Source organism: Odontesthes bonariensis, chromosome 8 (assembly GCF_027942865.1).
Source record: "Odontesthes bonariensis isolate fOdoBon6 chromosome 8, fOdoBon6.hap1, whole genome shotgun sequence".
Lineage (NCBI taxonomy): Eukaryota > Metazoa > Chordata > Actinopteri > Atheriniformes > Atherinopsidae > Odontesthes > Odontesthes bonariensis.
This window is the reverse complement of record NC_134513.1, coordinates 4,168,106-4,191,502: the sequence shown is the minus strand read 5'-3', so window position 1 is coordinate 4,191,502 and position 23,397 is coordinate 4,168,106. Positions and strand designations below refer to the sequence as shown.

Here is a 23,397-nt window from a genome sequence, read left to right as displayed (position 1 = left end):
CCCAAGCGGTACAAACGCTCGAAAGTTTGATTACACATCCTTAAAAAAGACAACAACAGGGCAACTTGCAAAGTGAATATTTCACCAAAGGGAGGAAATACTACCAACATGCAATAACTATGAATGAATGTCGCGTTTTCGATCCGCTCCAGACTAACGTTGGTGAATCTGAACCCAGCAACGTTAGCAACGTTAGCATGTCCTCGGCTAACACTGCAGGTAACTAACTAACTAACTAACACTGCCTATCATGTTAGCACCATTTGCCTCATTGTAAAAGCTGCTGTTAGTAACGGTTAAGGTTAAATGAATGCCTTCTCAGGCATTACATTTAGATGAAATCATGAGAGGCAGAGCCTGACTGGCTCAGAGCCAGAGGCTGGTGGTACTACCCCCAGTTCACCTCTACCTCCAGCTTCTCCTTTCACCAGAGCAGGAAGAGTTAAATTACCCAGGCCATGATAGACGTTTGTAAGGTCATGACTCGTGTTACTTCTAAACTAAACAAAGTTGATGCTAATCGACCGGTTTGTTGTCCTTTTTCTCCAAATGAGAATCGATAAGGGAACCGATAAAGAACCAAATCGTTAAGCAGAATCGAAAATGGAATTGGAATCGTAAAAATCTTATCAATTCCCATCCCAATGTCTCCCTACATGGAAGAGATATCTTCTGTTAACACACTTGCACATGCTCAAAACTCCTGATGGTAAAGTTCAAATCTTGGATGGCTGATCAGAAAATGCAGCGAGGACAATTCTCTGCCTGAGTCTCATCAGCAGACTCGTTCCCACTTGTTGAAGGAGGCCCATGAGCCACTGAGATGGGTTTAAAGTTGAAGAAATCCTTCTGATTAAATGCTTTGGAACAACTCATCACATCCCTTTCAGTTTAATCTCTGATCAGAATGATTTTAATCACACTGAATATTTGTAATCAGCTTAATTTCAGAGCTAGCACAAAACTAGCACAAAGCTAACCCATTCTGCAACCATCCATCTACCTGTTTTTGCTTTTATTGGAGCGCAGGTTCAGCTTGAACTCTGCTAACCAAAAAATCTGAACATCTGTCGGGTTTGCAAATATCCCAACATGCGTCGCAATATTGTGACGTGAACATAAAATCTTTATGGAGTCGATGATAGCAAAAGCTGAGCCCGTAAAGAGGAGACAGGGGATGGTACCATCGCTTTACATTTCACTAACAAGGACCATGATGGTGTGAGTCAAAGTAAAAGGGTACAGACGAATGTGAAGAAAGCAGTGTCACGGATTAAAAAGTTAGGGTTTTCATTTAGGCTATAAAAGAAAAGCGGGCGTTTAATGACTCCTCGTCTCTAATTTTACAAGAAAGACATTAAAAACTCAGCATTTCTCGTCCCTCTTTCGGTGAAGAGAGGGAAGAGTTGTACTCATGTGTACAAAAAGTGGGAAGCAGCTTGTTTTTTTGTTCTTTCCTCTTTAACGAGCTCCAGAAAATACTGTTATTTCTGTGTTATCGTCTCCATTCAGCGCACGGGTTTCTGTTCACACATTGTTCTGAACAAAGGTGAAGGTCCGCCAAGCTGAAAGGAAGTCTCTCTGAAACAGGAAGTGCACGCTCGACATCATCTGTCAGAAGACCTTACAGGGAAGTGAGTGGAAGAAGTGTCGGCTCAGAGTGTGTGCGCTGTGCAGCATTTTGAATAAGACTTATTGTCGGCTGGTGGACGATGAATGAGCACATCATAGTGAGGCAATAAAGAAAAAATGTGAGGAGGAACAGATCTCACAGTGTCAGAGCAGAGACATGCAGCGGAGATCGTTTAGGAAGATTATCTGGACTGAAAGAAACCCAAATGTGCATTTACATGAAGGGTTCTGCTTCAGCTGGCCCTGAACCAGCGTCTCAGTGTGTGTTGTTCGGTTCAGAAGCCAGTTCTGTGGTAGCCTTGCTTCTGATACTTTACAGATCCTTGTATATCTAACTGCTGCTATGATCACAAACTGTTTGAACATCATGCCAATCTTATAACGACCAAAGAATAAACTCCAAATCACCACTAGCTCTCAATATGCTGTGCTGGTTTGCAGCAATAAATCAAGATGAAAAGGTTCCCTTCTCATAATAATTCCCTCTAAAGAGAACTTTTCTCCAGATGATTCATACCTTACATGGAACATTTCACCAGCGTAATCTTCTTGTGGTTATTTGTTCAACAAGCCAGGGGAGTTTGTACTTTGTCTTCCATCCACCCTGTGAAGCCGACCCATAAAACACGCTCATCCTTTCAGGGGGATGCCGTGGTGCCCCATCCCTTTAAAAGGTAGTGACAGATAAATGTCCCCTTTTTGTGTCACAGCACTGTGCAACACGAGCACTTTCTCTCCCATTTGATCACACAAGTGCTTCAAGATCCGCATGTTTTAAAACTTCAAATAAGGCCAAATGTGTAGTCAAGCAGGGATGTGTTTCATGTCACCACACGGGGGCGTAATGTTTGTTAGGCAGAAGCAGCTGCGGGACCAGAGTCTAATAAACTCCTGCAACATTTCAGGGGATGATCTGCACCAATGAAGATAGAATATAAAACTTGTTACAATAATCATCAAATGTGTTGGTTCGTAATTGCTTCAGTTAACTGCTTCATTGTTGAGTAAAACCCCCATAACGTTGCTTTTAAAACAGTTTAAAGCCAGATTTATTTCATTTGCGGGCATAAAAGACAATAAAAAACAATCAAACGATCACGGACTTTACTAACTTTTGGTATTTTTGCTTAAAGTTGACTGAAATTATGAATCAAAAGAAAACTTGGTGTTTGTTTTCGGAGGAATTTGGAGCATGATTGTTTCCAAAACAGAGTCTCAGGTTGGATTCCACAGCTGAGAGCAATGATGGAAAATACCTCTGATGAACAATTTCAGAAGTCACGAGCGAAAATCATGTACAGGACTGGCTGAGAGAGAGCGTGAGAGAGATGTGAACGGAGGTCCGGGGGTGTGTAGGGGGTGGGGATGCCGGGTGTGCGGGATCATCCCGGGGCGTTGGTGCACCGGGGGAGGCCGCTGTCTCCCAATGCCTCAACACTCTCACTTTTGGAGACGTAAGCCGGGCGTATCGGACATCCGGAACCCCCACCCTCTTTTTTTAACCCCCCACCTAGTCCTCTTTCAGTCCAGGTGGCAGAGCGCACATCGGCCGGGGATGCAGCCTCTCATCTCCAGCACACGGACAGCGGAGCTCGGAGCTGCCGCAGCGCGCCTCGGCTCCATTAGCTAAACTATCCCGAAGCAGCAAGACGGAGACAGCTCCACTTTGAACGCCTGGACTCCAAATAAACGGATATATTCATTCACATTTTTCCATCTTTTTTTTTTTTTTTTGCAAAACCAAGAGAGCAAATCAAGCTGTGTTCAATGCGCAACCATGCTCATCATCTCGGCTCGCAGTGCGCTGCTGTCCGTCTACTACCCCCAGATCTTCCTCATCCTCACCAGCGGTAGCTACCTGTACGTTTCTTTTAAATGCTCAATTCAAATTCAAAAACGCTTTTATGTTCACCTCGGCTGCGTTTGTGCCTCGCGCGTAAATTGGCCAAATTACGCGCAAAATTGGGCGACGGTGGAGCTGTTCACCAAATTTTAAACGTCTTTAAAGTCTTGACAGTTTGTTTGTCTACCTGTAAGTGGTGTGAAATAGTGGTGTGATTAAAAGCACACGCTGGGAAATAACCAGTAAAGCTCTCCACTTTGCAATTGCGAGATTTTTGGGTGGGATTACGTGGATGGAGAGTGCGTTACATGTGTCGTTTAACCATTTTCATTTTATTCCAAAATGAAGTCAGAGCAACACGGAGCAATTTCCCTTAACACACAGCCATAAAACGGCCATTTATAAGGTTTGATTGTATGAAGCCAATATTTAATCTGCATGATTTTACATGTTCGAGCATGTTGATGAGATAACCTGCTCTTATGGATTTACACATTTCACCAGAGCCACTTTGTCATGGGAGCACCTCGTCAGACAAGGGCCAACATATGGAAAAGAGGGCTATTAAGATATTACTTCATGCTCTGCTTACAGAGGCAGGCCTTTGGAATGAGCTCTTTCTTATGGCATTTAAAAAAGACCCTCACAAAGAGGGTGATTGCTGCACCATACTTACCTCTCATTCATAACAAGGGCAGGTCCTGAAACTGAAAATAACTGCAGTGGTTCTGTTTTCAGCACAAGAGGGAAACTACATGGAAAATTAGATGGATTTGAAGCCATTTCTGCCATTAACCGACGTTCTTGCTTATTGAAGAAAAGAGAAAATGTGCTCGTTTTGTCCTCTGACACCAAAGTAAAACCTAAAGTTGGAAGCTTCCTTCTGATTTAAGTCCATATTACTCATAAAATGCAGTTATAAACAATGACTCCATCGCTTTGTAACCCCCCCATTTCTGCATGCCTGCAGGGCGTTGTCCTCCGTGGTGGCTTTGGGTGCGAACATCATCTGCAACAAGATACCAGGACTGGCCCCCCGTCAGAGAGCCCTCTGTCAGAGTCGCCCTGATGCCATCATCGTCATCGGCGAAGGTGCCCAGCTGGGCATCAACGAGTGTCAGTTCCAGTTCCGGTACGGCCGGTGGAACTGCTCAGCCCTGGGAGAGAGGACCGTCTTTGGACAAGAGCTGAGAGTAGGTCAGTCTGTCTGAAACCCGGCCTCTTACCTCCTGTTTCTGTAAGTGAATTTTGAGTTTTTACATGTTTGACGTAAGCTGGAAGCGAGGTGTTGGATGGTTAAAGTCAAACTGAAGCTTCAGCTCAGGAGGTTCGACCTGGAGCCCACGTTTGGGACGTCACGCCGCCTTTGGACGGCGTTAACGCCACACCAGCGCAGTCTGTAGACCCTGAAACTAAAAGCACACGTTTTATGTCTCACGGACGCCCGTCTGCTCCCAGCGTGAACCTCTTCTATAAATTGTATTTCGACTTGAAATGTTTTGTTGCGGTCTCGCTGTGGGTTTGGATGCATGTTTAATCCTGCAGTTCTGGGAGCGATCGCTTTCTTCAACACTGGAGACGGGCGACAAGACGTCTGGATCCCTTTATTTCCTTTGTCAGAAGAAACGTCTCGGTTTTTTTTTTCTTTCCTTTTCCGGGTAAATGAGCTCAGAGAGACATTTGAGACCCAACTCTGTTCCTCGTGTCCTCTCCATGAGAAACAATTAAGAACTTTCTGTGAGAGTAAATCGAATTAGATCTGTATGAATACTAGTTAGAAGGCCGGGACTGTTTATGAATGCCAGATTCATAGTAAAAGGGGGAAAAAAAGGTTTATTTCCCTCTTTTTTCCCCCCCTTGTCCGTTTAAAAAAACAAAAAAAGTAAATATAAGCTCCTCATGTGTGGTATATGGATCATCCAGCACTTCGTTTGATTGACCTGCGGGGCCTGTGAACTCATTAAGCATTGAGAAACACGAGAGAGATTCATGCAAACCACTAATTGAAGTCAGCTCCAGCAGCTGGATGGCAACAATGGAACCCTGCATGCACGGCTGTTCAATCAAAACAAATCACAGCGCGAAGAGAAGGCTGTTTGGCTATTGCTCGCGCCTGATGCCTTGAGAAACACTCCCCACACAACGCATCTGAATGGGTCGCAGCTTTAGCTTGATGAGAGAAGGCTTCAGAGTTTGTTTTGAATTATGGACGGGGAGAACCGCAGGCCTGATGGTTTCTGCGAAAGGAGTTTGTCAGGTTGGAAGGGCGCCATTAGAATCGCCTCGACCAGAGACGGCACGCATTAATAATCTGAACACAGGCCCAGCATTATCCCGATAAAGAGGAGGAATATCCCATTACCAGCCGGAGCGCCAATAAATCAGTTTTCCCCTCCGAGCATTAATGGGAACGTCTTTATTCTGAAGACACAGCATGGAAACGGGCCGGCCACAACATGCAATGTGGACCACCGACTAGGGCGAGGAACAACGGTTAAGCTGAGTGTGAAACTCCACTGACGATGCAAAACGAGCCCCTCCGCTCAGCCAGTAGATGTCACTTGTGTCTCCTTCACCATGCTGATTATTCCTGTAATTGCCACCGACAGCTGGTGTGCAGCGGCGGCGACGTATGAAACCAAACATTTGGAGAAAAAGGAGCCGTTACGATGCCATACGTACGCTCACATCTATTCTCTTTGAGCTTCTCAAACAGTCCTTTTTATGAGCTTGTGCTCGTCTTGGGAATTAAATGTCATTCCAGTTGGGGTAGAAACTCCAAAACTATCCAGTTTAATATGCAAACTCACCTAAAGTTACATTACCGGCATCAAGCGACCACTGTGACGCCATCCTTCTCAAATTCAGCCAATCCAAGTCTGACTTTATTATAAAACTAGTAGAAATGAACAGAAAAAGAAGGAAAAGCCTGGAAACTGGAACTATGTTGGTAATCATTTGATGACCTGCACATTGTTCTCTTATTTTGACTGATTAAATCTAGCAGAACTCTGATGTTTCGCCCAGAATTTGCATCCGATTTCTTTTTATTACACATTCAGTTTGATGACTTCCAGCATCTTTGTTTAACAAACCCATTAAATTCCAGCCAGCGGTCGTGTTAAAAAAGGTTTTAGACACCTCAACATAAGAACAAGTTCCTGTAAAATAGGTCAACACACCCTCAGACGAACAAGACCTGATATATTACACTAGATCACAGTTAAAGGAGACTTTTTTTTGCCCTTATTTCATCACAACTTTATTCAGTTTCTGCAGGATGACCCTGTAAAGTCATCAAAGAATTATTTTCAGCCCACTTCCCCGCATAAAATATGCTCTAAAGAACAGAAAACTGTCGAGCACGGTGGTGCTTTAGGAGGAAATAAGAAATAAGTGAATCCAACTCGCTTTAAAGGCTTCACCGTAGGAGTTATACAACAAAGCAACTCAAATATCGTACTTTAACCACCTTATACTTCCATTAAAATGTATTCTGATTCTGGTTTGTTCTCTTTAGGCAGCAGGGAGGCAGCATTCACTTACGCCATCACTGCCGCCGGGGTCGCCCACGCCGTGACCTCAGCATGTAGCCAAGGCAACCTGAGCCAGTGCGGCTGCGACCGAGACAAGCAGGGCTACCACGACCAGGAGGAGGGCTGGAAGTGGGGGGGCTGCTCGGCCGATGTCAAGTACGGCGTGGAGTTTTCCCGCCGCTTCGTGGACGCCCGCGAGATCAAGAAAAACGCACGCCGGCTGATGAACCTGCACAACAACGAGGCGGGCCGAAAGGTAAAAACTCCGGGAGGTGCAGAAGGTTTTCGTTATAACTCAACTTTATTTATAAAGCCCTTTAAAACAGCCGTGGCTGAAACAAAGACATGAGTAACATCACGAAATATAAGGCGTAAAACATAAGAACAATATTAAAACAATAACAGAAACAGTCTCATGCTGGGAATAAAAATGGGTTTTGGGCAGTGAAATGAGCACATGAAACGTGAATCTTTGGGTAAGAACGGAGGAGAATATTCCAAACCTCTCCAAGGCCAACGCTTCTTCATCAGCGCCCGCTCCGAACCAACCAGAGCCAGGCGATATATTCATTAGGGGAAAGATGTGGTGATGTGGACAAACAAGTTGCTGTTTTTATGGCTTACCAACTTTTTTCTTTCCAGAATCAATCACCTGTCCGTTTTGTCATCTGAAAATATTTATATGGCGTTATAATGTAAATCTGGCTCTAACAAGCGTGTCATTCCATACGTGTATAGTTACACAACAGTTTGCTCTGGCTGTCACGCCATTCTGTGGTCTGAAGAAAGGTAAAGTTAATTAGAGACTACAGTTTGGGGGTATGAGCTATTTTCCCCAGGTTTTTTGACATAAAGTTGGAACGCGGGCGGCTGTGCTGAAAGTTGGAGTGCCCACAGAAATCCCAGCTTACCCAGAAGCACAGAATAAACCGTTTTACAGAAATTCTGTTGGTCTGCTTTGATTTGTGACCAGATCCTGGAGGAGAGAATGAAGCTGGAGTGCAAGTGTCACGGCGTGTCCGGCTCCTGCACCACCAAGACCTGCTGGATCACGCTGCCCAAGTTCAGAGAGGTCGGTTACCTGCTGAAGGAGCGCTACAGCGACGCCGTTCAGGTGGAGCCGGTGCGGGCCTCGCGCCTCCGCCAGCCCTCCTTCCTGCGTCTCAAAGAGGCTCGGGGCTACCAGAAGCCCACGGACACGGACCTGGTGTACCTGGAGCGCTCCCCCAACTACTGCGAGGAGGACACGGCCACGGGGAGCACGGGCACCAGGGGCAGGCTGTGCAACGGCACCTCCAGCCACACGGACGGCTGCAACGTGATGTGCTGCGGCCGGGGCTACAACACGCACCACTACACCCGGGTCTGGCAGTGCAACTGCAAGTTCCACTGGTGCTGCTTCGTCAAGTGCAACACCTGCAGCGAGAAATCAGAAGTGTACACCTGCAAGTAGGAACAACCAAATCTTAAAAAGGACCTGGAGGTATTTATTTACATTTTTTGCACATTTTCGAAATCCAGTTTGGAACCCTTGAAAGAAAGGAAAAACCGAACCGAACGACGGTTCGGAGAGCACTGGGAGCCGCAGATACAAGCATTTAGAAAACATATTACTCACAGACGACACGAGACGGAGGATTTCACGTTCTCATTTTTTTTGCTTCAAGCAAAGCTTTATTATCAAGACAGCATCTTGCAAAGATGTGTAACACAGCACAAGAGAAAAAAAAAAAGGAAATATACCATCAAACTTTTAATCATGAGGCCCGAATGTTGGCAGCCACGCGTGGCTTAATGTCCTCTCACACTGTATTCTGTTTAAACACTGAAAACTTAACACCTATATTTATGCTAAACTGTAAAGCCTTATAGGATTTATAGCTAAAGTCTCCAGCTCTAACATTTTTCCCTCTTTATAATCTTCATTTAAAGTGGGCAGTAACTTGTTTTTAGTCATGTGGGAGTTATATTTACAGCCACTAAAATGTCTTTTTTTTTTTGCTCATTTTTAAAAATCGGTGCCATAACTTGCTATAGGCTCTTTTGCACTCACTTGTCGCGTCATATCTTTTTTTTTTTTTCATGGGACTTGAGTTATTTAACGAGGCTTGGTGATGCTGGGCGCTGTACCGTACTGTCACAGTGTTTCCAGGCGTCCGACCCGTCAGTCTGAACAGCACTTCCTCCTGACTGTGATCATTGTTCTGTTTTTCGGACGGCTCGACTTCTGAGAAAAGCATGTAAGCCTGGTGGGAACTCGACTGAGGTGCAATCAGGTTTGGATACATCCAACATTCCCATGAGCAGCAGAGACGTGGAATTCAACATCGTGGCCTCTGCTTACACAAGGTCTTCCAGCGCGGTTTAGGCCTGCCTGGGTGGATGGCATGTGTCCCAACCACACAGAAGGGGGTACCAGAGGATCAAAGGCCTCAAAGCTATTTTTGGACAGCATCCTTAATGTATTCAGAAATGTTTATTTAGGCTTTATATAACTTAGAAAACAATTTGAAGAGTATATTTTTATATGAGGAAACGTGGCACTTTATGTCATTTATAGATGGAAAGAGAGTCACTATTTACAAGTGTTTTCTAATGTCATTTGTATTCAGATTTGAAAGCTATAAATTATTTGGAATTCGTGTCTTTGATCAAAGCTCCTGAACTGTAAAGACTCCGTGTGTTTTATTGAACGCAGACCCAGATTGTCCATCTTAATATGAGCCTTCACCTTTCAAAGTAGTCCATAAAAGTGGTGGAAGGAGTCCAGAGGAGCTGGTGGAAAAGGGATGAAAATGTGGCTTCCACGTTGGATTTCTGGGTTTCCACTCGTCTTAACAGTGCTTCTAAAAGGCATCACCTACACACAAGGACATTTGAGGGTTTTTTTTCGTTTTGTTTTTTTGTTAAATCAATAAAAATTTTGAGCATCCTTTCACTGCCTCTTCATTGACTTCGCTGCCCGACCCAGAAAAGGACGAATGCACCTCGTTTTGTTTTTCTGTTAAAAGGCACAAGAGGCCTGTTGGCGTAAAATGCTGATATGGGAAACGAGAAATTCTGGCCTTGGCTGATGTGGTGGGATATGAACACATGGCTGAAGCCATGCCACCTCTTTCAACCAGCCTCTTTCCTGTGGGGCTGAAAAGCATTGCAGCCAGGCAGTCGAGCGCAAGTAACCGCTGTTTTGTTAGCCGTCTGAAATCCTGGGGACCGGAACCGCATAAGCTCCCTTCACTATGCCGTCGGATTGAGGGGAAAGTCCATCCAATTGTTTCAATACATTTTGTCATTAAAAATCAGAGGCAGTGCAAACAGGGTGGAGCAGGGTGTGGGCCGGCCCGCAAAGCGCTGCATTGTTGGGTTGTCAGGACCGCTCAGCTTATCCGTCAGCGGGAGGAGCTGGGAGGGATGACATTCTGCAAACTAATGCTTCTCGTCTGATTCCCTCCCGTCCGATTCCGTCATTCATTCGTGCGCTTTAACTCTATGGATGTTTACGGATCGAGAAACCACGCCACTGCAAAAAAAGAAGGGGCGCGAACGTGCAACATACCGCCAAATAGGACCTACGGTGTCCGTTAAATGTCTGAGAAAAGTCTGGCATGAGTCGAATTTAAGTTGCTCAAAGGGAGAGAGTGAGTGTTAAAAGGTTTAATGGTCCACGCTGCATGCCTAGTTAAGCCTTACGAGGAGTATAAAGTCATTACTTTTGTAGTATGAGTATGAGAGTAGATGTAAAAGCAAGCAGTGACGGAGCAAGAAGCTCAGAATGTGCACCGAGCCTTCGTTTTTAAGTTGCAAAACATGCATAGCGTCGGATATTTTTACGGTGGCCCCGAGGTACAAAACACAGTAAGACTGGAGGTATAAAAACAAAAAAAACAACACAACATTTCAACAGTAAGAGGGAAAGAAAAGCACCAAAGGGACAGAGAAGTTGTTTCTTCACGCCTCGGGGCCTCCAGCTCTTCCTAACACGACCGCAGATCATCATGTTTACGACATGCGTGTCAGCATCTGAACTCATTTTAATGAACAGTTTAATCAGAGAGGGCTGGAAGGGGGTGGATTATATCGTGATTTGGTCATTCTCCGTTTCATGGTTACTGCAAAAGTCACGAAGGGCCTGAGATTAAACCCCCCAACCCCCGCTGGTGACATCACCGTCTCTGAAAAGCAAGAAAGGCCGGACGCTGCGGCGCTCTTTGTCTTTGGATTAAACCGCCAAGCGTCAGCTTCTCCAAAGGTGCCAGCATGCGCTCACTAACTCCTCATTTCCCAAACTCAGACCAAGACAAAGCAGGAGTCTCTGCTTCTTTACCAGGGAGACTTCAAAGAAAAAAAGGACCCAGCGGGACACGATTGCTGAGGTAGAAAAGCGAGTTATATATACACACCTCTCCGATATGAAATATCAGAGAAACGATCAGCTTTTTTTTTCTGATGACGGGCACAACACTTGAAAAGAAAAAGCAGAGCAGGTCCTCAGCAGGCAGAGGGAGCCGAACTACGGGGGGAAATCAATGAGAATCCTTAAACAAAGTGCACGCGGAAAAGAAAGCGCGAGCACTCGGAATAAACTCCTCTGCGTGAAAACCTGCTCTGTGGGTGGAGAACCCTCCTCCTCGAGTGTTTTTAGGAGTCTTTCCTCACAGTTTTCAGCAGCACGCTTCCATCTATCTCCTCCACCAGGAAACCCAACTCCCTGAGGGCGGAGTAGTCGGCCGGGCCGCGCCGCTCCAGCGCGGCGACCAGCTCCTGGTTCTGGGCGTTCTTCTCCAGCAGGTTCCTGATGGCGAAGATGGCCCACTGGCTCATGACTGGAGGCGGTCGTTAAGGAGAACAATGCGTATAAAAAACACTGGAGAGGCCGTCGTGGGTCGCAGAGTCCGCAGATGAGATAACTCCCCAAACATTTTCTCTTTGACAGTTTGTTCCCCGAGCAGAAACAATGTCTGACAACATGAAAAGACGCACAGAGTGGGCTCTCTGCGGGGGACGCCGGTGTGAAAGGGCTGCGTGCCAACAAAGGCTCGCCTCAGACTATTGACTCGGTGAAAAGGCAGCCCGACACAATACCCCCACTTTAGTAAACTAATATCAACGGGTAGTAGGGTGCCCAGCGGGGTGTGGGCTCTGAGCCAAGTCATCTGCAGCACATATATGACCGGAGTCACATTATAAACACACACAAAGGTGCACTGCTCCACATCAGCTGATCCAACAGAAACTTAAAGTTTGGCTTTAAAGACAAAGAAGTGCGTCCAGCTAACCTGGACAGATGTTTACAGATCAGCAGCACCGCTGTGCACGTAGCTGTGCACGTAGCTGTGCACGCGCACGCTGCAGCTATCAAAGCTTGACGCAGAATTTTGGAGAACGATTTTGTGACGCAAATGTATTACTCTTTCGAACGCATATTGTTTTGAGAAGCAAAACGCTTTATTTTCATTTAATTTCGGTCCCACATCAAGAGTATCACTAAATCTGCCTTTTTTCACCTCAGAAACATCTCAAGACTCCGGCCCTCACTATCCGACTCAGTAACAGAGACCCTCATCCACTCATTTATCTCCTCCCGCCTGGACTACTGCAGCGGTGTCCTGTCTGGGCTACCCAGTAAGGCCCTTGACAGGTTGCAGTATGTTCAAAACTCAGCTGCCAGGGTGCTAACTCACACCGAGCCCTGGCAGCACATCACCCCCATCCTAAAGCAACTTCACTGGCTCCCAGTCAAAGCACACGTCACCTATAAAATCCTTCTCTTGACCTACAAATCTCTCCACTCACTCGCACCTAAGTACATCTCTGATCTCCCCCACCCCTACTCCCGGTCGCGGCTTCTGCGCTCCTACTTTCCGTTCCTCGCCCCAGACTTAAAACATGCGGAGATAGGGCCTTCTGTTCAACTGCCCCTACCCTATGGAACAATCTGCCACTTCACATCCGTTCTGCCCCCTCTCTACTACAGTTCAAAAAGAATCTAAAAACACATCTCTTCTCCATGTCCTACTCTTCTTAAACCCACCCCTCCGGCCCTACCCTTCCCCCCTTCTTTTCTCTTGTTAAGCGACCTTGGGTACCCTGAAAGGCGCTATATAAGTCCAAGTTATTATTTTTTTAAACCCCAGCCAACCAGCCGGACTACCTTCTTCAACACCAAAACTCGGCTGGAACTCGGCTCACAGGACGCAGCAGGGGGTAGGAAGATGTTCAGAAATGATGTTGCTGATATGGGATGTCATACAGCTTCATGTCAAAAGAGGCGAACTATCCCTTTAAAGGGAACGACAAACAAGCAGTCTGTGAGCAAAGGATACAAGGATTGTTGCTGTCGATGTTGCAGTTGTCCAAGATGAGAGGGATGCCTTCGAGTTCTCTCACCTGAGGAGACAAATGTAGTAAAACATCCTTCCTCAGTTAAAGCCAGAAATGATGCTAAACTAATGGCTAACACGCATATATGAAAGCTAAAATCTATCTTATTTTGTGTGCTTTGTTTTCAGTTACTTTTCTATGACAGATAATAAAATAAAAAGTTAAATATTCAAGACATGCGCCATCATAAAGAAGTTTTTTCCCTGTTTTCCATTTTCCATATTTATCCAGACCTGGAAGGAGGATCCGAGTGTAAACATTGCACCTTTAGGACTTCCATCACTAATCAAACAGGTACATTACACTTAAAAATGATGGAAAACATTCCTTTAAACTCAACCTAAGACCCAACAGAGAAGCATCGATGTGGAGTCCTTGGCAGAGCTTCGCTTTCAGGCCGACGCACAAGCAGCCGTGCGGTCGGGGGTTAGTTTAACACCACCACAGCCGGGCGCTCTGCTCTTTATCAAGCGTCCCACTCTATAGGCTTAATCATTGCCTTTGCCTGCCTGTGCCGTTGTGGTTATGCTCCAAACAGACGCGTAGGAGCAACAGAACAAGACAAAGTGCTGAGTTTCAGAAAATGGAATGGCCGTTTAGACTGTCAAGGAGAGGCAGTCGCACCCGAGCTGCTTACATTAAGTCTGAACCCATGAAGGGATGAAAAACAAGCGAGTGGACCCCGGCTTCAGCCCGCTTCCCGGCCCTCAGCGCTTCGCATGCATATCTTGAATTACCATCTCTCCCAAAGGTGAAGGGAACGACATTTGGTTTACTGGAAGAGATCGCAGTGAAAACAGATACGGGGGTGATTTCTGACCGCGCACAGACCACAGATCAGCATCCATAAATATTATAGAGAGGCCAACTGAGGGTGGCCATCCCACAAGCATTCCACAAATCTGTTTCTATTAAGTGCAACCGAGTCTATGATGCACCACAGACACTGCAGCGGCCGGCTCCCCCCCCCCCCATCTGCTTTGTTATCAATCCGTGCTTTTTCTTAATAATGCGGCGCTGACAGATGGCGAGGCAGGGAAAGCTGATAAAAATCACCGGCAGTTTAAATTAAAGAGCAGGCGGTGTTGAAAGAACACGCCGTCTCCTGCTCCGCGGGTTACCGGCTCTCATTTGTAGTCCTCAGCCGTCCTCGGGAGGTCGGGACAACTGATACGGCGGCCTGCGCCTCCCAGACCTCTCTATCGCCTCTTAACCTTTGACCCCTTTGTGTTAGGTCAGAGATACTCACTATTTTGTTCACAAGAGCCACATTGGCAGAGCAAAATCAAGGGAAGAGCCACTTTTACGACAACATACTAAAGTCCCCTTTTACAAATATGCATTTCTACATATAAAAAAGAAACAACACAGCCAATACATTTTCAATTCAGACCACATTTCCCTTAATACTGGGATGAGCAGAAGCTGGCGTGCATGTCCTCGACTTTCTTCATGTTGTATTTGTAGTTTGTTGTTGTAATCATAGTGAGACATTCAGGGTGAGCATGGTTTTTGTGCTGGTTTTTGCCCTTTTTTAATGAAAAACCGATCCATTGTGCCTGCATCTCGCGCCATCAGAGGATAGACTTTAAAGTTCTGATGCTGCTCTATAAAGCTCTGAATGGTCCTGGACCAGAATGCATCAGTGACCTCCTGACCCAGTATGAAACTCCCAGACCCCTCAGCTCATCTGGATCCGGTCTGCTATCAGTTCCCAGAGTCAGAACCAGACATGGAGGAGCTGCATTCAGCTTCTATGCTCCACATGTCTGGAACAAACTCCCAGAAAGCCTCAGATCAGCTGAAACACTCAGTGTGTTTAAGTCCAGGCTGAAGACACACCTATTTTCAGCTGCATCTGAATAAAGCTCCAAACTTAATCACATTTTAACTACTGATTTTATCTATTGTTCTTATTTCTTTCTTTTTTGTTTAAAATTTAAATCGTGCTTTTTATTTCTACTGTTTTAATGTCTCTGTAAAGCACTTTGAATCGCCTTGTAGTTGAATTGTGCTGTACAGATAAACCTGCCTTGCCTTGGCTAAAGGAGCTAGCGTGCACTGCGGTCAGGTGTGACGGTGGTTTAAGCGGGCTGCGTTGCCAGGTTTAACAGTTCTCCCTTTAGGAAACACCATTAAGCCTGAATTAATACTTAATAAAAATACCTAATACTACAAAAATGCAAACTTAATAAAAATACCTAATACTGTGCAGTACTCACTGTGTGTTTTAAAAAATGTATTGTTATTGTTAGCATATTGTTATAAGCTACTATGAGAGTGCGAGCCGCGCAATGAGTATCTCTGTGTTAGACTGATAATGGGCGTTTGATGAATGCTGAAGAGGCCTCAGATCCTAGGAGGTGCATCTAATCTTTAACCTTTTTCTTGAAAAATAAACTACACAAAACTCTTATTTTCTGGACTGGTCACATGATCGAGCATCAATCCTCCCGCTTCAGTCCAGATATGAAATTTAATCATCTGTAGATTTACCACGAATCAGCAGGCTAAAAGTAAAACTTTGGTTCATTCCCTCATCCTTTAAGTCCACCTTAAGAGAATGCAAACCTTGTTCTGGTTGTCGGTGTTGCAGTGACAGAGGTTTCCTATGAGCCTGATGAGGTGGCCCTTGAAGCTGATGACGGGCGAATGAGAGGACGGGTCTCCGTCCCCGCTGAAGGAGGAGAAGTTCTGAGCGGCGCTGAAGATATTCTTACTGGCCTTCCCTATGGCATGCACCTGCCCCAGGAGCTCTGCACGGGGAGTGTAAAGTGTGGCGGGAAACAACAATAAGACAAGAAGAGAGTGAGAAAGACACCTTTCAGCCCCTGTGAACAAAGCAAACATCACCACAACAGCCCAGTAAACTCGTCATATTAAAGGTTTTAACCAATTTACTTCAACAGTTTCTGCATTTGGACCCTTTTATTGTGCAGTGCAGGAATCCCAACAATGCGATTTGAGGGGAATCCTGTTCCAAGAGAGGTAGCACGATTTCTCACTCACCAACCGTGGTCACAAGAAGGTCAGGGTGGTCCTGCAAGAACATGAACTGCTTATGGTCTGAGGTCATCTCACAGAGCACGTCCAGCAGGCTGATCACCGTCAGCGCCTCCTGCAGGACCTGCCGGGGAGCGCAACCGCCAACGATTTGATGAGTTCAAGACATCAGAAAGCATAAAAAAGGGGGATATTCACTGGGAAACAACATTCCAAATATGTGCGGTTTCAACATTTGAAAGAAAACAATGTTAAATCAAGCTAGAAAACGAGAGGGCAACGTTAAAATAACACCAGAAGAATGGGACAGGCGCTGCCAACCGCGATGGTTAATAGCAAGCCCGCCACCCCCTCTCTGGGAGAGAATTTAGTTGGAAGAACATGATCTGCTTCTTTTGCAGCCCAGCACAAAAAGACTAAATACAGCCTGCTGGGCCTTCTGTGGAAATGCAGTGAAAGGTTGCCCCGCTGTGGCTTCATTTTGGGAAAAAATGTCGTGGAAGCAGCAAAGAAAACGTTCCAATTTAAGATCTGGCTGACCCACGTATCAAATAAGAGGATTTACTTTGCCCTCCAACCACTCTTAGGTTGTCAATAAACCTGGAAACATGATATTCTGAAGACTGACCATAAACCAGGATGAGTGACAAACCCTCCTTTAAAGGGTCCCAATTTCTCTTCTTCTGTGCATTTGTTGAAAAGAAAGAAACCAAAACTAAAAAAGTTCGTTGTATACACATCTGCACCTCATCACTGGAGGCAGAACCAGTAGCGAGCGTGAGCACGGCTCCGCAACCCTTCTGGAAGGACGTGGCCAGGAAGCGAGCCACGCTGGGGGGGATGCCGCACTCCTCTGCGTCCTCCTCTCTCAACTGGGCGAAGAGCAGCTCCAGCAGAGTGACTCTGAAACACACAGACAGGCGTAGAAATGACACATCTGTTCGTCAGTTTGGGGTCAATCCAGAAAAGGTGAGGTACCTCTCATGATGGGACATCCCAGAGTACATGTTCTCCACCAGAGCCAAAGACTTGAGGAAGTGCTGCGTGGCAATCAGCACCCTGTGAATGAGCACACAGAAATGCTGAAAACACCTTTTCTCTTCAGCCCTGAAGCCGACAGAAACATGGAAAAAGCTTAAAGTTTCTACTTTACATACAACTGATTGTCTTTGGTTCATTGTCATAAGGAAATATTAGGGCTGGGCGAGTTAACTCTTTGTTAATTTTAAGCCGATAAATATTTTATTGCGCATTAACGCAGGTTTTATTATTTATTTTATTATTGTAAAAGTCTGTTGCTCACAGGCTTTTATTTTGTAAAAGTCTGTTGCTCACAGGCTTTTATTTTGTAAAAGTCTGTTGCTCACAGGCTTTTATTTTGTAAAAGTCTGCTGCTCACAGGCTTTTATTTTGTAAAAGTCTGCTGCTGTCTGCTGTGGAACCGGAAAAGAAAGTAATCGGCGGATCCACCAAACATGGAGAAGGGTACGGAACTTTTACTCGGCCATTTTCATTTTAAAGTTCTTCCAGACGGCGGAGTCGACAGAACCAAAGTCATCTGTAAACACTGCCAAGTTGAATTGTCTTCTCAGCGTAGTAGTTCCAGTCTAAAATATCACTTCAAGGCAAAACACACAACTGATAGCAGCAAGTCATTCAAGGAAACAGACAGTGGAGCGAGGCTTCTACATAAAAACTACAGAAAGATGCTGATGTTAAAAGTGTGTTTGCACAACAAATGTTATGGCACTTTCATTCATATGGCAGCACATTTAAAATAAAACTAAATGCTAAAAGCTATACGCTACTTTTGGATTCAATTTTGGATTTTGTGTACAAATGTGATTAATCGTGATTAATCAGGGAAATCATGTGATTAATTAGATTAAACATTTTAATCGTTGCCCAGCCCTAGAAAATAAACCACACATGCAAAATGTGGCCGCTATAAGGGACTTTCCCTGAACTGTCAGATGCTAGAATATGTGACTTTAATCAAAGAGGACATGAAATGGAATAAAATCTCTTTTCTGTGCTTGACAGCATGTATCTGGGTGTTCGAAGTCACCACCAACTCTGCGGCCCTGGCAGCTTGTTTTGGGCCCCAAACATTTGAAGATGTGTCATCGTGTGAGCTGTTTGCAGGCAGAACTTGTTGCACTTTGAGGCTGCCCGGCCTGTTTACTTCTTATATTTGGCTAACTCGTCAACATCAAGTCTCATTATCAGTCGTACGGCTCACTTAACATTAGAAATAGTGAGCTAATAATGCTCATGTAATATAATGTAATATATGTAATATAATAATGCTTAGATCCAAGGACTCAGGTCAGCTGGTCCGGTCCAGAGTCCAGACTAAACATGGAGAAGCAGCATTTAGCTGTTATGCTGCAAACAAGTGGAACAAACTGCCAGTGGAGATTAAACTTTCACCAAATGGAGATATTTTTAAATCCAGGTTAAAAACATTTCTGTTCTCATGTGTCTATGCATGAAATCTGCACGATATCTTTTAATTTATCTGGAGTGTTGCTTGTTTTTAAATTCATTTAAATTATTTTATTTGTTTCTCTTTATATTCTTTTATGTATTTTTGATGCTTCTCCCACTCCCTGCTGTAATGCTTTTATTTTATGTAAAGCACTTTGAACTGTTTTGTACATGAAATGTGCTATATAAATGAATTTGACTTGATTTGATTGTGTTCTTTAATGAATCTGTATGTTTTTTAAACTCTTATGTCTTTGTTTAACCTTTTTAGTTTCAATCAGCCCCCCTTAAATAAGTATCTGCTGTGTGACACTTGCGTTAGAAAGCTGTTTTCAGTACTTTTGCATCCGTTCTTATTCGATTAATTGTGAATAAATAAGTAAATGAGTAAATGCTTTTATTTTATGTGAAGCACTTTGAATTGTTTTGGACATGAAATGTGCTTTACAAATAAATTTGATTTGATGAAGTTGGCACTGGATAACAGCTGTTAGACACATCTTACTGTTAGCTGCTAACAGGAAGTGTGAAGATGTTTCACTCTGTAATAACATAATCCGAGAGTTTTTAAGCTCTACGGCTCTCAAAAGAGTCAGACTCTGACCGAGAGAGGGACAGAGTGGAGTCGAGGGGGGCACTCCATGCCCCTAATTATGAATAAAGATGAAGAAATCTTAAGGGTTACCTTCACAGACGTGCTAATCAGCCATGTGCAACGATGCAGCCATATACCAAAGCAGGTGTTTTTGTTTCTGATTATTATTATTATCAGATCTTTAGATTCTCTGCACCCCATAAAGAGGATATGTTACCTTCACATAGACAATCCCAAACACACTTACGTCCAGTCCAGGTCCGGTTGGGTCCGACAGAGCTCCATCACCTTCAGTGCCAGCTTGATATTCTGCGGCTTTGACAAATCTTCCACTTTGGCCCCGTCGATACACGTGTGGAGAACCATGGAGGTGTAGGTCACCACCTTCTCATCCTCAGCGCTGAGTAGCTCCCTGTTCACACATGTTTGGGTTCTCAGTGGAAGAGTGGACACTTGGCTTCACAGAGTAAAATATGTCCCACCAATAAACTACCCTCTGCCATGATGGAAAACAAACGGCTTAATGAAGCTGTGGTACAGTTCAGCAGAGTTGGACAGATGCACACTATCTGGTTAAGTCTGCTGTGGTTTATTATGTTTAATACACGACTCGTACTGTGACACACAAAACTTACATTAAAAGATCAGGGAAGCTTAACCGCCATATGTCATCCTTGCACAACTGGTTTCCAACTGCGAGGTTACCAAGAAACTGGATCCCGCAACGAAGAGCTGAACCACAGAGCATAATTAGAATAATAAAACAAAAGCAAAGATCCCACTTGGCCAAATCTGTTGAAATGTCCAACTTTAGACTTACGTTCGAACACGGCGGCTCTGCTCCCTGAATTCATGGCCTGAAGAACACTCAAGAATTTAAGGGATACATCAATGAAACCAAGTTGCCTGGATGGAAAACAAATAAGTTCACATATAAAACTTTAATAATACAAAGGCATGCATGAGAAAGTACTCCTGCTTTCAATAGAGTTCTGGAGTTTTTCACATGAGAATCTAATAAAAAGGATAATCTGGTGCTTTCATTCAACAAAAGCATTTTGCACCATGTTGTTCGTTAAAAGAAACAAAAACAAAACACAGAAGCAGAGTTAAGAGTTAAGAGAGTAATCAGCAGCCTGATCATCAGTAAGTGTGAGCAGCTCTATAAAAGCAGAAGTTTTGGAGCATTCAGGTGTGTGTTAACACGAAGCCAAGGAGGAAAGACACCAGCAATGATCTCAGAGATCAATCTGGGAGGGTTAGAAGGCCGTTTCCAAACTATCTGGAGTCCATCGTTCTACAGAGAGAAAGATTATTCACAAGTGGAAAACATTCAGGACAGCCGTCAATCTTCCCAGGAGTGGACGTCCTAGCAAGGTCACCCCAAGGTCAGAAACCCAAGAGCTACATCTCAGACTCTGCAGGCCTCAGTTAGCATGTTAAAGGTTAAAGGTCATGACAGCACAGTTAGAAACAGACTGAACAGGTATGGCTTGTGTGGAAGGGCCGCAGGAGAAAGCCTCTTCTCTCTAAAAAGAACATGGCAGCACAGCTTAGGTTTGCAAAGCTGCGTCTGAACAAACCACAAGACTTCTGGAACAATGTCCTTTGGACAGAGCAGACCAAAGTGGAGATGTTTGCTCATAACGCACAGCAGCACGTTTGGAGGAAACCAAACACGGCATATCAGCACAAACACCTCACACCAGCTGTCAAGCACGGTGGTGGAGGGCTGATGATCTGGGCTGGTTCTGCCGCCACAGGACCTGGGCACCTCACAGTCACTGAGTCCACCATGAACTTCTCTGTATACCAAAGTGTTCTGGAGGCTGAAACTGGCTCATCAACAGGACAAAGATCCCAAACACAGCAGCAGATCTACAGCAGAATGTGTGAAGAAGAGAAGAATCAAGGTGTTGCAACGGTCCAGTCAGAGTCCGGACCTCAGCCTGCCTGAGATGCTGTGGTGGGACCTTCAGAGAGCTGTGCAGAAACCAATGCTGCAAACCTCAATGAGCTGAAGCAGCGCTGGAAAGAAGAGTGGGCCGAGATTCCTCTAAAGCGACATGAAAGACTGATAACGTCAAGAAGAAAGTGATTAATTCAAGTTACTGTTGCCAGAGATTTTTTTTATGAGCTACTTTATTAAGAGCTGTTCTTCTTCTTCATGTGACTGTAACATAAAAGGCGATATCGTTCGGAAAGTGGAGGCAAAAAAACAACTTGGTGGGTTTCTGTTGCTGTGATGCAGGTGGGATTACCTGAGCAGTTTTTGGTTGCGTGCATTCTGGACACAGGAGTTCCTCTGTGCCCTGAAGCACTCAGCGGTCAGCTGGAGCTGCAGTGCAGAAGACTGCAGATCCCCCGTCTGCAGCTCTCCATACAGCCTGGTGAGGACCTTTAGCAGAGTGGAAAACGCCTCCTCCTCCACAGCATCCCTAAGAGCAGGAAGTGGGCCAGCAAAGAGGAGAAAGACGATGATGATGTGAAATGGGAGGCGACCGAGCAATACGGGGCATCTGCCTCAGGTGATGACATTTACTACTGCTTTGAATGGAAGAGATGTGTCTGTATTATCAGTTAAATGCTTGGTTTTCTTGGCCATAAAGTGTCATGCACCGCAAATACAATAAAATTAAAGGAAACACGACATTTCAGAGCACACGCCTACTAAACAGTTTTGTTTACCAACTGAAACTCTGGTTCACGTATTTAAGTCCGAGCAAACTTTAACATTTGCACGTTTTTAATACGATAAAACTGGTTCTGAAAAAGATCAGTAAACAAACACACGTTCCCTGGACGTTATAGTTAACGGAACGTAGCTGACAGCCGAATGACTCAAGTTACCGTTAGCTTAGCTACTAAGCTAACTCTCTCAAGTTTCCGGTCAAACCAGTAGCGAATGACTCAAATCCTACCTGCACTTTTCATCCCGCAACGCAGACGTAAACGTTTTTAACACCTGCAAATGTTCAGGGCAATGTTTTTCATTCAAAATGCCCCTGATAGACGCAGACATATCCAAATTGTTGTTGGTGGAAGCGGCCATGTTTCCCTGTGTCATGCAAGTAGGCGGGACTTCCGGGTGAGTCTCTATCACGCTATTGGCTTAGCCCAGGATGGAGGCGGAGTCTAACCATGTGCTGCTGTTTTTACACATTTTTAAGCATTTTCCAACCTTCTTTACTTCTGTTCCGCTACATTTCTTAAAACTTCACTATGTTTATCTGGCAACTTTACATATTTAACAAATTCTGACGTTTTCTAGTAGGTGCACCACGCAGAATTTACACAAGTACAAGATAAAATTGTTGGTTCATTAATGACTCTGAATGAATATCTGCTCAATTCACAACTTTTATGACCATTTGTGATGGCATTTCTCTGAAGATTATTTCATGAGAATAATTTGTTTTACATTTGGACAAAATCAGCTCTGTATTAATTAACTACAATAGTTAATAAAATAACTGCCTCTCCTTTACAATATGGCTCCTTATTAGTAGTAGTGGTATAACAGTCACAAAAGACATTTTTCTGCATGAGTCACATTCTACATGTTTAATTGTGGGACTTTGCAACTTTTTAAAGATGCTAATTGCAATTTTACTAAAGGATGTGAGTACTTTTTTCCAACAAATGTCAAATGTATTGTTTCAGTGGAAACAAGAGACTCCTAACAACATCAACTTTGGGTATTTCTAAACCAAATTTCTGTCTGTTGTTGGTAAATTAGTCCACATAAGTCTGTGCAGAGATCTATTTTTTCTTTGTTTATATCCTCAGTTTTCAAGCTTGAACGTTTTTGACAGTTATCCAACAAAATCCAAAGATAAGCTGTGAGAAAGGCTCAGTTTCGACTCTTTCATTGTGTTGAGTCAAAGATTTCATAAATGCATCTGATTTGAGAATGC

The 23,397-nt window shown here is 44.5% G+C and overlaps 2 protein-coding genes across 2 annotated transcripts; one reads left to right on the top strand and one right to left on the bottom strand.

Moving 5' to 3' along the window:
• The first annotated feature begins 3,386 nt into the window (after positions 1 to 3,386).
• On the top strand, positions 3,387 to 8,464 carry wnt7ba (wingless-type MMTV integration site family, member 7Ba). The gene is made up of 4 exons (XM_075472456.1): positions 3,387 to 3,492; positions 4,446 to 4,672; positions 6,996 to 7,267; positions 7,985 to 8,464. Exons 1-4 carry the CDS (start codon positions 3,410 to 3,412, stop codon positions 8,462 to 8,464), a joined length of 1,062 nt encoding a protein of 353 aa, XP_075328571.1. The 5' UTR covers positions 3,387 to 3,409.
• Positions 8,465 to 8,649: 185 nt separating this feature from the next.
• On the bottom strand, positions 8,650 to 22,552 carry atxn10 (ataxin 10). The gene is made up of 11 exons (XM_075471353.1): positions 22,402 to 22,552; positions 21,742 to 21,918; positions 20,301 to 20,386; positions 20,116 to 20,212; positions 19,728 to 19,892; positions 17,374 to 17,454; positions 17,142 to 17,298; positions 16,402 to 16,519; positions 15,964 to 16,148; positions 13,335 to 13,398; positions 8,650 to 11,834 (listed from the first exon to the last, which is right to left on the bottom strand). The coding sequence occupies exons 1-11, from the start codon at positions 22,545 to 22,547 to the stop codon at positions 11,650 to 11,652; spliced, it is 1,461 nt and encodes a 486-aa protein (XP_075327468.1). The 5' UTR covers positions 22,548 to 22,552; the 3' UTR covers positions 8,650 to 11,649.
• Between the last annotated feature and the right edge of the window lie 845 nt (positions 22,553 to 23,397).

Bases quoted from the DNA above. Each gene is read 5' to 3' on its own strand.
- atxn10 (XM_075471353.1), bottom strand. From the start codon at position 22,547: ATGACACAGGGAAACATGGCCGCTTCCACCAACAACAATTTGGATATG. The intron at 17,299-17,373 runs GTACCTCACCTT...TGTGTGTTTCAG, and splicing joins GGGATGTCCCATCATGAGAG to AGTCACTCTGCTGGAGCTGC. The intron at 11,835-13,334 runs GTATCCTTTGCT...GACCGCCTCCAG, and splicing joins CATCGACAGCAACAATCCTT to TCATGAGCCAGTGGGCCATC.
- wnt7ba (XM_075472456.1), top strand. From the start codon at position 3,410: ATGCTCATCATCTCGGCTCGCAGTGCGCTGCTGTCCGTCTACTACCCC. The intron at 4,673-6,995 runs GTCAGTCTGTCT...TGTTCTCTTTAG, and splicing joins TGGACAAGAGCTGAGAGTAG to GCAGCAGGGAGGCAGCATTC. The intron at 7,268-7,984 runs GTAAAAACTCCG...ATTTGTGACCAG, and splicing joins ACAACGAGGCGGGCCGAAAG to ATCCTGGAGGAGAGAATGAA.